At 37.2% G+C, this 13,342-nt stretch overlaps 1 protein-coding gene across 1 annotated transcript in view; it reads left to right on the top strand.

Annotated features, from left to right (window-relative positions):
• The window catches only part of LOC107206598 (gamma-aminobutyric acid receptor subunit pi-like), a 38,151-nt gene that overhangs the window by 9,200 nt on the left and 15,609 nt on the right, over positions 1-13,342 (top strand). Inside the window, exons 3-6 of the mRNA XM_033515838.1 lie at positions 5,433-5,500; positions 6,759-6,976; positions 7,572-7,654; positions 12,086-12,223. Coding sequence (XP_033371729.1) covers positions 5,433-5,500; positions 6,759-6,976; positions 7,572-7,654; positions 12,086-12,223 — 507 coding nt within the window. The remainder of the gene's footprint in view (positions 1-5,432; positions 5,501-6,758; positions 6,977-7,571; positions 7,655-12,085; positions 12,224-13,342) is intronic.

The following is a 13,342-nucleotide window of genomic DNA, read 5'->3' as shown; positions in this document are numbered from 1 at the left end:
TCTTTAGCGCTGCCCTCATCTGAACGCTGCTATTAAGAATGCTCTCTTTCCTTACCTATAGCACTTTAATGTCCCTCTTTTAGGGAGGTTCATCAAAAAAGTCTTCATAAATTAAGCAGATAGGTGCAATAAAGAATTAAAAAAACCCCCAAAGCCCTAATCTGGAAAGATTGTAGCCATTCTTTGGACTGGAATGCAAAATACTCTTATACTAATGTTAGTAGATATTACTCCTCAGTGTAATGATATCTATCCTACCCTTACAGATATATATGGAATACTTCAATAGAAAAGCTGGCATAAGGGATTTAAAAATCAACAGTTATTCCCCTTAAATGTGCTACATTACTGCAACACTTTATCTCAGCAATACAAGTTGATTTCCACCTCAGGTTTTCTGCTGGAACCATGTAGATCAATTTTATAACTTTATGTGCTGTGCCAAACTCTCTGAATTAATGAGCAATTCCTGCAGACTTCACTGAGTGTTGGATCAGGTTCATAGGGCTGTTAAGGGATGCATAAAATCTTGTAAATAATTTTATACAAATAGATTTTGTTCTGTGATTGAATGTGATAATTTAAGTGTTCTAATTAAAAAGAGAGAGACTAGGAAAAGGTCACAGCTAAGTATATTTGAATATGGAAGCTGCTTTCAAGTGGTACAGAAAAGTGTCATGCTTAAATCAGTTATTCTAAATCACATTTAAAAGATTATTTTCCTTAGCTTCATAATGAGTTATAAATTTCATAGACTAAAGTTTTAAATTAAAACAAAATTTTTTGGGTCCAACCTTCAATGTCTTCAAAGTCTTCAAGTCTAAGACCTGCCATCATGAGGTTTTTTCCTTTCAAATTTTGTTTATATTAAGTTCTATTAATTTAATTAGATGAAGGCATTTTAGTCTTCAGAAGCGTACAAAAGAGACAGATATCAGAATGTTAGCTGTGTCTAACATCCTTTGGTTTAGTGAGCCAAACTCTCAGGGTGCATGAGAAAGAAATACCGAATAACCATCATCTAAAGACTATTTTAGCTAGTCAATATCTAATCCTTTACAGAAAAACAAAAAGCCCAGAACATGTAAACTTCAGCATACACATGGTAATGGAGATTTTCCTTCCTGTCCCAGGGAACCAAGAGACACTGTGAGCATCTGAATGCCACCAAACCCAGCCTGTCCTGTGTGCAGGACAGTTGGGGTTTTGGTTTCTGAGTTCTCCCTTGTCTCTCCCAAGGCTTAGCTCCAGAGACTCTAAATTATAAACTGTGGTTGTGTTCAGATAGTAAAAAGATCAATTTAATTGAAGTTTCCTGTTGTCTCCTGCATCCATAAACTGGGATCTTCGCTTTGCCAAAAAATGTGCACAACTAACTACTACATGCATTTTCTGACATTGGACAAGCCACCTTCCTGACTTCTCTTTGAGGACTGAGTAAACAACGCTCCTTGATTTTTATGTTACAAGATTTGATATTAAGCTTCCAGGGTTTTTTTGTCTTTTGAAATATTTCTCTTTCTCTTAACCACACTGTGTCTGCTGTTTGCACATTTTATTTAAATGTGGAAAACAAATCTTGTCACAGTCATAACAGTCTTGCCAATACAGAATAGATTGCAAGATAACTTAATTCTGTGCATTATTCCCCATTGCAATAATGCTGCTGCCAAAGCATAAGATGGAAAGAGCATGTTAAAATGATTATGTGTGACAGCCTCTAAATCCTTCTCAAAGGCACTGTTTGCCTCTTGGTTTCCTGTCCTGTATGTGCTGCCTGTCTTGTTTGTCCCCACATAAATTGCTTGCATTTGGCTGTATGGAAACATGGGGGTTTTGAAAAATGATTTAACAAGCTGTTGTTAATATGGTTCCCACCAATTTTTGCCTTCTCTACAAACTGTACCAGCAAAGCAACACCAAGGTCTAAAAATTATTGATGCAAACTAATAGGATTGAAACTGATTCGTGCTAGAAATGCATCTGTCTTCTGATGCCTTCAAATCAAGACTTAGAGATGAGCTCTGCCAGAAGACCTGTCTTATCCTGTCCACTTTCTTCATGTAACCATTTGTCAAGAAAGATGTCTTGTGGCGGGAAGTTAAACGCACTGAAAAAAAAATCTAAGCATAATAGATCTCATTATGTAAGAATTCTGTCATACTCCAAAGCAAAGCTGGCAATCAGAGAGACAAAATGAGGTTTTCAGGAAGTTATAATGAATTATTCTAGTGACAATTTTCCTTCTATGTTTACTTGCAATATTTCATCCAGTATTGCTGAAAAGATGAGACGTTCTTCCAAAAAGCCTTTCTAAAAGTCAGAATTGTTTTGAGCTTTCTTAAACTAAATGAACAAGGGCTCATGCTAACAGCTCAGCACTGGAAGTTATTGGTTGTGCTGATCCATTGCAGTAACAGGAGCACATCACACAGTGATGGTTTATTTTGCTGCTACACACTGGGATCATTGCAGTGAAAAGTTAATTTTTAGGTACATTATCTGCCACTCTTCTGGCTGCTTTCCCATTTGGCATCACTGAATATCCATAAAGGACACAGAGGAGCAGTGTACATAAATTGCAGTGAAATTAAAACGTGTGCTGCTTAGGCTGCACAGCCACTGCTGTAAGAAGGCGCTCCCTTTGGCAATCCTCTGCCATGCTTTGAAGATTCCCTTCAATAATGCAGGACAAACTGACTTCAGTTTTCTTCTGAAGATAGGTAGATTTCTTCTGATGTTGTCATTGTACATATAACTTCTGCCAAACATATGGAAATGTAGGAACTGACTGCCTCATCTGGTTTGCTGCCCAGTTTTTGACACTGTCAACAAGAGACCTTTCAGAGGAAGTTCAGAGGAAACCCTGGTGAATAATTATGAGCAGACTCATTCTGTTATTAATACTTTACAATTTATGGTGCCTTACTAAAGAAACATTTATCCTCACATGCAAGAAATAAAGTAGCATTTAACTATTAATGTTGTCCTAATTTAATTAACTGCTGGAGCAAAGCTCTTCTTAGCATCTTGTACTGCGTTGATAAAGATCCTTTCCATAGCTGCTGTTTTCCTGCACACCTCCTCCCAGACAGCACGTTGCTGTATCTGGGGTGATGTATTTCTCTGCTGAGTTTTTGTGGGTGCTGGGCTGGACAGGCTGGGGGCACTTGGGCAGTGAGAGCTGCTGGCTGGGGTGAGTGGGGCAGGGATGGTTTTGTCCTGCCTGTCCTTGAACCCCAAGGCAGATCTGTGTTCAGGCAGTTTGAGCTTGAAGTACATCTTAACCTGAGCTAGATGTCTTGTGCTGCTTGGGAGCCACCCAGCACTGCAGTGCTGTTGTGTTACTCAGTAATGTTTCAAAAAATACTTCAGCAAGAGAGAAAAAAGGATCTACAAAGTCCTGTTTGTCTGATTCCAGAGAAATGTACCCCTGCTTAATTTCAGTAATCTTTCTGGAAAGTCACCTTTTCCCTTCATATGTGTAACAGCCCAGCACTGATGATACTGAAATGCTGCTAAGGGACATTTTCCCTTATCTGTATCACCCTACTAGTCAAGGATCAGGTGTTGTTCCTACTAATAAATCATAATATAGTAAAAAGGGCCTGATTATTCCCAGCCATGATTCCTGCATTATCATCTGAACACTGCATTGTGGTCTTCTTGGGATGGCCCATCATTGAGCAGGTGCCTTGCTGGATGGGGCTCTCCCCAAATGTGATAGTTGGCAATAATATGCTCTGTTACAGTCATACATGGGAATCTCTAGGAAGACATAGAAAAATTCAGAATTTGGATTATAAATCACATTATTTTAAAATTCAATGGTCTTTGGGGGTCTGACATATCTTTTGAGGCTGGCAGTATTGTATCAGCAATAATGATATAGTACAATGGTAAGTATAAGTATTAATTGTTGCACCCCAGGGAGCTGGGGATGAGTTTCCTAGGGGTTGAACTTTTCATCCTGGAGGGAGAAAACATAGATTTATTAATGGAGTACCAAAATATGAAAAGAATAGAAAGAAACAGAAGAACAACCTGTCAGTTATCTGAGAGTTTTTCAGTCAATTTTATTCCAAATTTAACCTCCAAAGTCTTCTTTCAATATCTGAGCAATTGTTTCTAAACCCAATGAATAATTTAATAGTATATAATAAATACATTATTACCAGCAGGACATGCTGCAAACCTGAAATTCTGTTTTAAGGTGGAGCTTTATATTTAAACTTCTAATTGAGTCCAGAGCAAAGGACTTACAGGTTTTTGCCAGGAGTGACAGATGTGTAATGGTTTAACACGTGCATTAGAAATAGAAAATATTTTGGAAAAAATAAAAATACTAATAAATTTATACATCTTACAATGAGACATTTTTTCTTAAGTGTTACTCAGTGGGGTGGAGTTGGACTCCGTGTTCCTCTGGATGCCATTTGGGGCCATATAGGAGATTTCTACAAAATGTATTGCAAGGAGACAAGAGGGGCTTTCAGCCATGTGCCTGTGAGACAGGGACACTTCCAGCTACAGAGATCTTCCCTAAAGTATTTCTGCATTTCTCAGCTCTGTGTTCTCTTCTTCTCAATTGCATGGGAAAATGCACTGATTTAATATTAATTTCCTTGTACAAGCGCTCTGTTAATTATTCTGCACATATTCAACCAGGAATAATGTCATGTTTCCATCAAAGCTCTGCACAAATCCTGCATTTTAAAATACACAGCTAGTGATTTTCCTTCCAACAGTGTGAAATGCACATTCAGAAGGAAATGGGAATCTGAGCATACTGACATTACAGTAACACCTACTCAGGTAAGGTGTTTAACTACACCAAACAAACCTTCAGCTTATGACAAGTTTTCCTTTATAAATGTAAGTATTTAAATCACAAGTTTCCTGCTAGTGGTCAAAGGCAAGATACTAAAATCTCAGTGATACAATAAATAGCATAAATCCTTAAATGGGCAGTAAAGAAAGTCACTCAGCTATGCCATCTGGATATTAACCATGTGACATTGCCAGGTAAAACTTCTTCCTTCACCCACATCTGATGGACCAGATGTTGCAACTGGAAGAATTCTTTCCACGCTCTGCACCTCAGAGCAGAAGAGTGTGATGTACAGTGGGGATTGTGCCTTCCACATCTTATTGTGTAGCATTTCCCCCAGCCCTTTTTTATCTGGGGGCAAAAAATCATATAAACCAGGAAATATTTAAGAAATAAAGCCTTTTTCTGAAAACTAAAATAGTTTTAGCAGAGAAGTATGACATTTTGGTTAAGAATGTGAAAATTCTTGCATAATCTGTGTTTGAGGTATATTTAAGATGGCTTCTAAACATTTAGAAAAAAATTGGAAAAATTTTGTAGAAAGCTCTCGTGAACAGAATTATGAGCTACATTCTGACTTTCTCCTTTTTTTTTTTTTCAGATGGTCCTGTGTCAGTTGGAATGAGTATGGATATTGCAAGCATTGATACAATATCAGAAATAAATATGGTATTGTAGTTTTTATTGTAGTTTTTGCAGTCTTATTTTTTTTTTTGCTTGTTGATGCCTTGTGCTTACAGCTGCTGGCAATTCAGCTTTGGGCCTGTCTCCTTGTGAAGTCAATATGGGTTAGGAGATGGAATTTTCTTTTTCACTACACAGAGTGTTTATAACACTATAATAAGCATAGAAATGCAGCTGCAAATCCCACCTCTCTCAGATACAAACAGAAATCTGCTACTGAGTATTAATCTTAATGAGAAGCATGTGGATCAGTACTTATTTTCCAGCTGAACTGTCTATATCTTCATGCATTTCAGAAAAATAAAGATATATTCATGTGCCTTTGAAGCCATTCTCTTTCCCTATGATTAGACACAGCTGAACTCCGACTGTTTTTCTCTTCTATTGTTGCTGTCACACATTAATTTATTCCAGCTGTGTTTCATTTAATTTGTATCATTTGTTTTTGAACAAACTATGAAATGGAATGTACTTTTCTAGTTAAAGATCCTTCATTGGTAGACAAATAAAAAGAGAAAATAATTAATCAGATATTAAATATGAATGTATTAGTAATTGGTAATTATTAGTTACTATTTAGAAAGGGGAAATAAGATCAGAACTTCAGATGATTTTATAATATTGATAAAAACACACAAAAAATCAACAGTTGTTTTAAAAGTGTTAAGAAATAGTGTGATCTTAATGTAGGACTGCAAGGCATATCTAAATTGAAGGGGAATTGGACTGAGCGCTATGTTCAAGGTCTTGATAAATTTGGTACCACTGTTTCCTTTGTGATGCTAAAAGGAGAAATTGTGCTAGAAGATTCCTTTTCTGTTTCACTAACTTCTTTTGTCTATCTGAATTTATTCAGCTTTTTCCAATGTGTTCTTAAAAAATTCTTCATTTATTAGCTTATGCGAACAAAATGAGATTTGGAACCACTTCCATAAATCATTCTAAAACTTAAAGGTTTACAGAGCCAGATTATCTGCTTACAAAGCTCCAATGACTTCAGCTGATTTATAGCCCCAGACTTAGGCCATCAGCTTTTACTGTAAATGACCATAAGAACAAAATCTACCAACCTCACATTGAGTGCCAGAAAATTTGGCAGAACAAGATTCAGTACAGCTGCTCTTGGAGCGCCAGGGACATGGAGAGTCACACTTTGTGCCCAGCAGCTGTTTCCATAGAGTTCTGTAAAAGAGAATACAACACAGGCTCCCTTTGTTTGACAATTTTGTTTTTTCTCTTTCAGGACTACACAGCTACCATATTTCTAAGGCAGCGATGGACTGATGAAAGACTTTGTTTCGATGGAAATAAGAGTTTGAGCTTAGATGGTCGACTTGTGGAAATGCTTTGGGTACCAGATACCTTTATAGTTGATTCCAAAAGGTCTTTTCTTCATGATGTCACTGTTGAGAATCGTCTTATAAGGATATACCCTAATGGAACAGTCTTGTATGCTATAAGGTATGTAAATACCACCTGTCAGCCTTCATGGCTGCATCTACATTTTAAACTGGTCAGGTTCTGCTTAAGAAAATGGGTCTGTTGGTGAAAGTAGGCTCGTGTGGTTTTATGAATATGTAATATTCTTGATCAATGTGAATAGATTCTTAAATTTAGTAATAGATCTTCTTCCCTAAATAGACCCTTCTGCTTTCATGCAGACTGAACACAGGAATTGCGTGGTGCCATTCCAGTTTGCAATGAAACCATCACAGGGGAGAACAAGCTGTGATGATTGGCTTACACAATTTGTGGTGAATTACTCTTTGTGAAAGGTTTTGATAATTAAAACAAAATCTTAAAATATATTGCAAATAACAAAGGAAAATGTGAATGAGAAGGGAACAAAGGATGGCTTCTTTAGACTGTCACTGAACTCTGTTTGGGATTATATTGCTTTTGTACATTAGATACCCGTAAATAATAGATTTATTTTTTCCCTCACAGTAGATATTAGTCTGAAAATACTATTTCAAGAAGGATACATGGCTTTTTTATTTTTACTGATGAAAAATTTTGTCCCATTAATACTTAGAAAACTGTTTTTTCCCCCAAGGATCACCACAACTGTTTCATGCAGCATGGATCTGACTAAATATCCAATGGATAAGCAGACATGTACTTTGCAACTGGAGAGCTGTAAGACACTTAATCCTTATTATTTTTATACAATAAGAAAAATATCTGTGATCTTTTTCTGTTAGATATTAGCAGAGTGGCTGGAATTTTCATAGAAGGCAAGGGACATAATGTGGCCAGTCCCAGCTGAATTACAGCAGTATCTGTGTGCAAAGATGTGTGCACATACGTGCACATGACATCACTGGAGCTAGCCTGGCAGTACTGAAATGCTGCAGTGATAATTAATGATTGAGCAAAATCCCAGGAGATTCTCTGAAACAGGCTTGGTTTTGCAGTGCATCCTGCAGTTTCTGTCTTGGTCTTCAGAGGGAGTTCTGGGAACAGGCATTTTCTAGCACAAATGAAATAGGTTTTTTTTCCCTCTCAGAGTATGTAATTTTTTCACCCTGAGATATAATTCCTTTAGGAAAGAAATAATTCAGAATGAGGCTTATTTGTAAGGCATATAGTTAATATTTAATAATTTACTGTTTTTAGATTTTACTCTGACATATTTAGTTGTCTGTGTGTCAGTGCCCTGGTAAAAAATGTCATCAATTGATGGACAAGAGTAAATACATTTTTTTCCATTTTATCAATCAATATCCTCATGTTTTCTTTGAAATAGGTTCTCTAATACTTTGTAGACAAGGCTACTTTGCAAACACAAAAACATGCACTTTTGTAGTTAAATGTTTGCTATTATTAATATGACAAAACTCTAGAAAATAATTTTTGCATGGGATAATGTAGAAGAATAACCATTCTGTAAGATGAAAATACATATTTAAAATGTGTCAATATGTGCTCAAAATCTTTTTGGAAGGCTTTTCAGTACTTTTCAAGTTTTACTCTGTATCTTTTCAGAAACGTGTACGTGTGTGTGTGTGTGTGTGTGTGTGTGTGTGTGTGTGTGTTTTCACTGTTCATCTCTTGTTGTTAATGACAAACTGGATTGCCACAAAATTTCATTTTAGACAGAGACACAAAGGAAATTAACCCAAAATCTTCTTCACACAGGCATCCCTCCAGAATAAGCAGTTTTATGAGATCTGTTTAACAAACAGTGATTTGAATTGGAATTGGGATTTATCTTTATATTCCTTTGGAAGAGCATATTGGTAAATCAATGTATATGGATTTAAATCAACAGCAGTGCCTAATGAGTCATTTAGTATTTTCTCTAGTTGCAGAATGAAAGATATATCCCACAGGAATTTACAATTTATTTGACAGGATTAAAAAAAAATAAAAAGGAGAATTCCCCATATAATTAAAACCAAGCATTTTTCAGATTGATTCCATCTGCTTTTTCAACAGCACACAAGTGTCTTCTGTCCAAGGGGAAAACCCAGCCATGTCACAACAAATGCTCCCATTACATCGATGTTTAGTTTTGAGGAGAACAGACAGAAGCAACAAATACAAATAAGAAAGAGTGTGCCTTGGGCTGTGGCCTTTTTTTCATCAATGCACTGCAATCCTTTCTTCTGGGTAGGCTGGAAATGGGGTTTGTTTCCCCATGTGATAAGCTGTGTTAATTTCTAGATGAATAATGTCACCATCCTCCTAACATACTGCTTGCCAAGACCATTACCTGGGCTTAAGAATTGTGGATGCAGACGTACACACGCACACCTGCACAAATATTGATGCTTATAAATAAAATGTAAAATCTGCAGCAAATATTTGAGCTGAAACAAAGAGTTAGGCTTTTATTAAGTGATTGTTAATATAAGGACAAATATGTCATGACATTATGAAGTAATGGCTTTATTCAAAAAAGCATCCCCAGTGACCTTTCCAACAGACTTTTCTGCTATTGCTAGTTAGTAGCTTTAATTGACTTGTACTTTCTACATATCAAAATACATTCTGGCCAGCATGCCTATAGGGTTTTTGCCCCCTTATTGCAACACTTTATAAGGTGATGTGTTAGGAAACAGAGACTTGTTACTCTGGGTCTTTGCTGTTATGGGTGCTGTGACATTTGGGAAAGTGAAGGGTTTCTGTCCTGGCTGGATTCCTGCTCTCTGCCATGTGGCAGGGAACACCACCACTCATCCTTGCTGGGCTGAAGGGTTTGTACTCACATTTCTCTCACACACAGACCCCCAGTCCAGATACATATTCATGTCTTGGGCCCATCTCTGAAATTTTCCTTTTGAACTTGTCCTTTACCATTCAGTGAAGAGCCATGTGAAGGCACTTAACTTGTGCTTGACAATCAGTGAAAATTAAAATTAGCAACAGAAAGGTAAAGAAACTAATTTGTATTAGGCATTATGAATGTTTAATCCCAAATTTACTATTCCTGTAGTTAACCCTGTTGACATTAGCAGCTCACACTCTATCAACAATGTACAGGAATGAGACATCCTGGGCTGGAGGAATTAGCTAGGATAAAAACTCAGTGTCACATAAAGAGAGTAGAGATTACTTGCAAAAGCCAAATAACATGGGCTTAAGGATTTTGTCTCTATAAACTTTTGAAATGTTTTATAATTAGTAAAATAATAATCCCTTGAACAAAGAACAACTTTGCACAGAGGGAGCACTACTATTTAACTTTACTGACTCTTGGGAAGGCTCTCTCAATAAAAATTCTTCTTAAGAATTTTGGAATTATTATACTCAAAGAATTTTCATAGGAAGGATCACTCAAACCTACTAATTGTTGCACTAATGAGAATATTTTGGAACAAAAACTAAATAACCTCTGTTTCAAGATATGCTCACTATCATTCATGTGGGCACCAAGAACTTCTGTCTCACACAACTTGGAAGGCTGAATATGTTATAAAAACAAAAAGGAATTTACTGTGGTGCTCTCTAGTACTTTGGACTTTATTTAAATGTCTGCATTTCATTTATACTGAAAGGAAGTAAAACGAATCCGTGGCCGGAATCATGCATAAGAACTGGTTCTATGAGCCGCCTTGTTTTGACTAAGAACAATGCTATCATTTGTTTATAGAAAATGTTACTCCTATTTTACATCCCACAATCTGGGAAATTTCCCAGCATGTGGTTTTAGGGAATTGGAAACTTAGCTTGGATACATATGCTTTTGGCTTAGTCTTTTGACACAAAAGTGTTTTAGCTTTAATTGCTATAAATGTGATAATGTGAGCAGAGATTCCAGGCCATGATACCTTTTCATATAACTGCCAGTGATAGTGAAAACAAAATTTACATTTAAAGAATGAGTAGAGGAAGAATTTTCAGGTGAAATTGTCATTTAATAGGTAACCAGCCCAGTGTTTCCTTACAATAAAATATGAACTCCTATTTTTCCTACATGAGCTAGCTGGAGAAATCAGTTCTGTTTTGTCATTGCAAGGAAAAACCCCAATAACTTAAAAAGATTAAAAGGCAAATTTTTTTTTTGTTTTATTTTAATACACCTCTTTTTTTTTCATGTGATTCTAGAGCTTTGTTCTTTTTGCAGCATATACCCTTGTGCAATGTATTGCATTGTTGTCTCACTGTAATTTACTTACAGCTGACCGAGGTCTAAAAATAATCATCAGCTCATGTTTCTGTTCCCCAAGCTGAGCTATTAACTCACACAATATAAATCTGTCAAATACAAGAATGATTGATCTAAGCAAGCTAAAGAAAAAAGATGTTCAAATGCTGCCTGTTAATATGTAAATTACATTAACATAATCTTGAATTAATCATATACGCTAGTCTGTAAAGTGGCTGCCTTTTATATAATGGGGAAAAGCTACAGAGGTATTTTAGCTATGATTGTGCTGCACATTGACAAGTGTGTGCAAAACACAGTTGCCTTCTGATAGATGATTCATCCAGCTCCTAATTACTACTTGAAGGTTAAGAGGGAACCTCCTGGGGCCCCTGAAGCATGCCATGCTGTTGAGCCTGCAGAAACATCAGCTTCTGGTGTCCTTGGCAAGTACCCGAGCTCCTCAGCCTGTCCCAAGTGATGACTGAAGCTCAGGTTGGAGCACAGCAGCAGTGAGAGCAGTTCTGCTGCTCTCCTCATCCCTTCATCTCTGTGGGGATGGGGAGAACTCACTCCACTGAGAAACACCATCTTGGGATGCAACACATGGCACATTTCACGTGTAGTCAAAATGCTGACAAGTGCAGTAATTCATGAAAGCTCTATTTTCTTAGAGCCTAGTAGCTTTTGCCTTTAGAATACCAGTGATATTAGGCTATTTTATTAGTTTGTCACTTATACTGAAATAGAAGATATAAAAAGACCACTTCCAAAAAGTCAGTTTTTAACTTACAAGACTTTGCATGTTATTGGAAATTTTGCCATGAACAGGCATTACAATCTGCCAAACCCCATCATTGTTTGTCTAATTGTACTTTCAGGCACAGAAATAAGAAACAGCTGAACCATAAGTGTGCTCAACACAAATTAATTATTGTGTAAAATAAACACTATTGTTGGCTTGTGTCTTGCTACAGGGGGTTATAACATCAATGATGTCATATTTTATTGGACCAGAGGAAATGATTCAGTTCGAGGTCTGGACACACTCCAGCTGGCACAGTACACAGTGGAAGACCACTTTACCTCTGTAACTGAAGCTGTGTATGAGACAGGTAAAAACACCCTTATAACATTTTCTAGGTACAGTTTGAACTGTGGCTTTGGAAACAACAGCATTAAGGAACTGAGCACATTGCTTTCTGTTAGGATTACAGTTTTCATGTTCTAATAATTACATTCTTAAAGCCATAAATAATTTTCAAGTTACAAGAAATGGAGCTAATGGAAAGATGCAGAATTTTCTTGGAGATTACACATTATCTAAAGAATTATAAACAGGAATCTACTGTTCCTTCCATATAATGTTAGGGAGAGCTCTCAAGGAAGAGGAGCATGTAATTGAGCATTTAAATTGGAGACAGACCAGGGACCTCAGGGTACCCAGCTCACATCAGCCATTCTGGATTTTTAAGGCAAGTCAAAAGCCTCTATTCACACGTGGAAATTCCAAGAATATGCTGGGTGCTTCCACAGCTGCAGGAATTTGAGTTTCATGGCTACTGCTTGTAGGAATTGCTCTGTTTCAGTGGCAGCCTCTGCCTGGCCTGGTGGGCAGCAGGGAGCAGAGTGCTCCACCTGAGGTTCCTCTGCCCAGGGAAGGGTCGGGAGCGTTTCCACAGACCTGCTCGTCTGCGAGCCTAGGAAACTGCTGTAGAGAGTTTCCTCTAACTGCAGGACTTAACCTCAGGGAACAGTGTGCTCTTATTTTCCAGAGATTTTGAAAGGGATTTCAGAGAGTTCAAGACCTGCCAAACCTTTTTGTTCTTTGGATTACTCTCAGGTCCCTCATTGCTGCTCTTCACTGTGTGTGCAGTTTCTCTTCTGCTCGAGTCAGCACACCCTCGCAAGGGTGTGACTTTAAATCAAGACACACACATCCTTCAAAACTGCAGTTTCACCAGAGGATGTGGTTTTAATTCTGAATCGCAGAAATATAGTTTCTCTATTCCATTATTGGGTGTTTCTGCTTTAATAACACAACAGAGGAACTTGTGATCTAATTTCAGGTATTAATTTGGGCTAAAAAGGTCAAAGTTCTCTAAATGGATGTAAAAGCAGAAATTAAATACATAGCAGTAGGCTCTAGGATCACAGAGTTTCTTGCTACTTATGTAAGAGACATCTGTTTGCCTTCCTCCTCTTTACTGCTTCTGGGTAAGCAGCATCAGGTT

The sequence above is a fragment of the Parus major genome, chromosome 6, assembly GCF_001522545.3.
Source record: "Parus major isolate Abel chromosome 6, Parus_major1.1, whole genome shotgun sequence".
Classification (NCBI taxonomy): domain Eukaryota; kingdom Metazoa; phylum Chordata; class Aves; order Passeriformes; family Paridae; genus Parus; species Parus major.
Note: the sequence above shows the minus strand (reverse complement) of the source record. Positions and strands in the feature narration are given on the sequence as shown.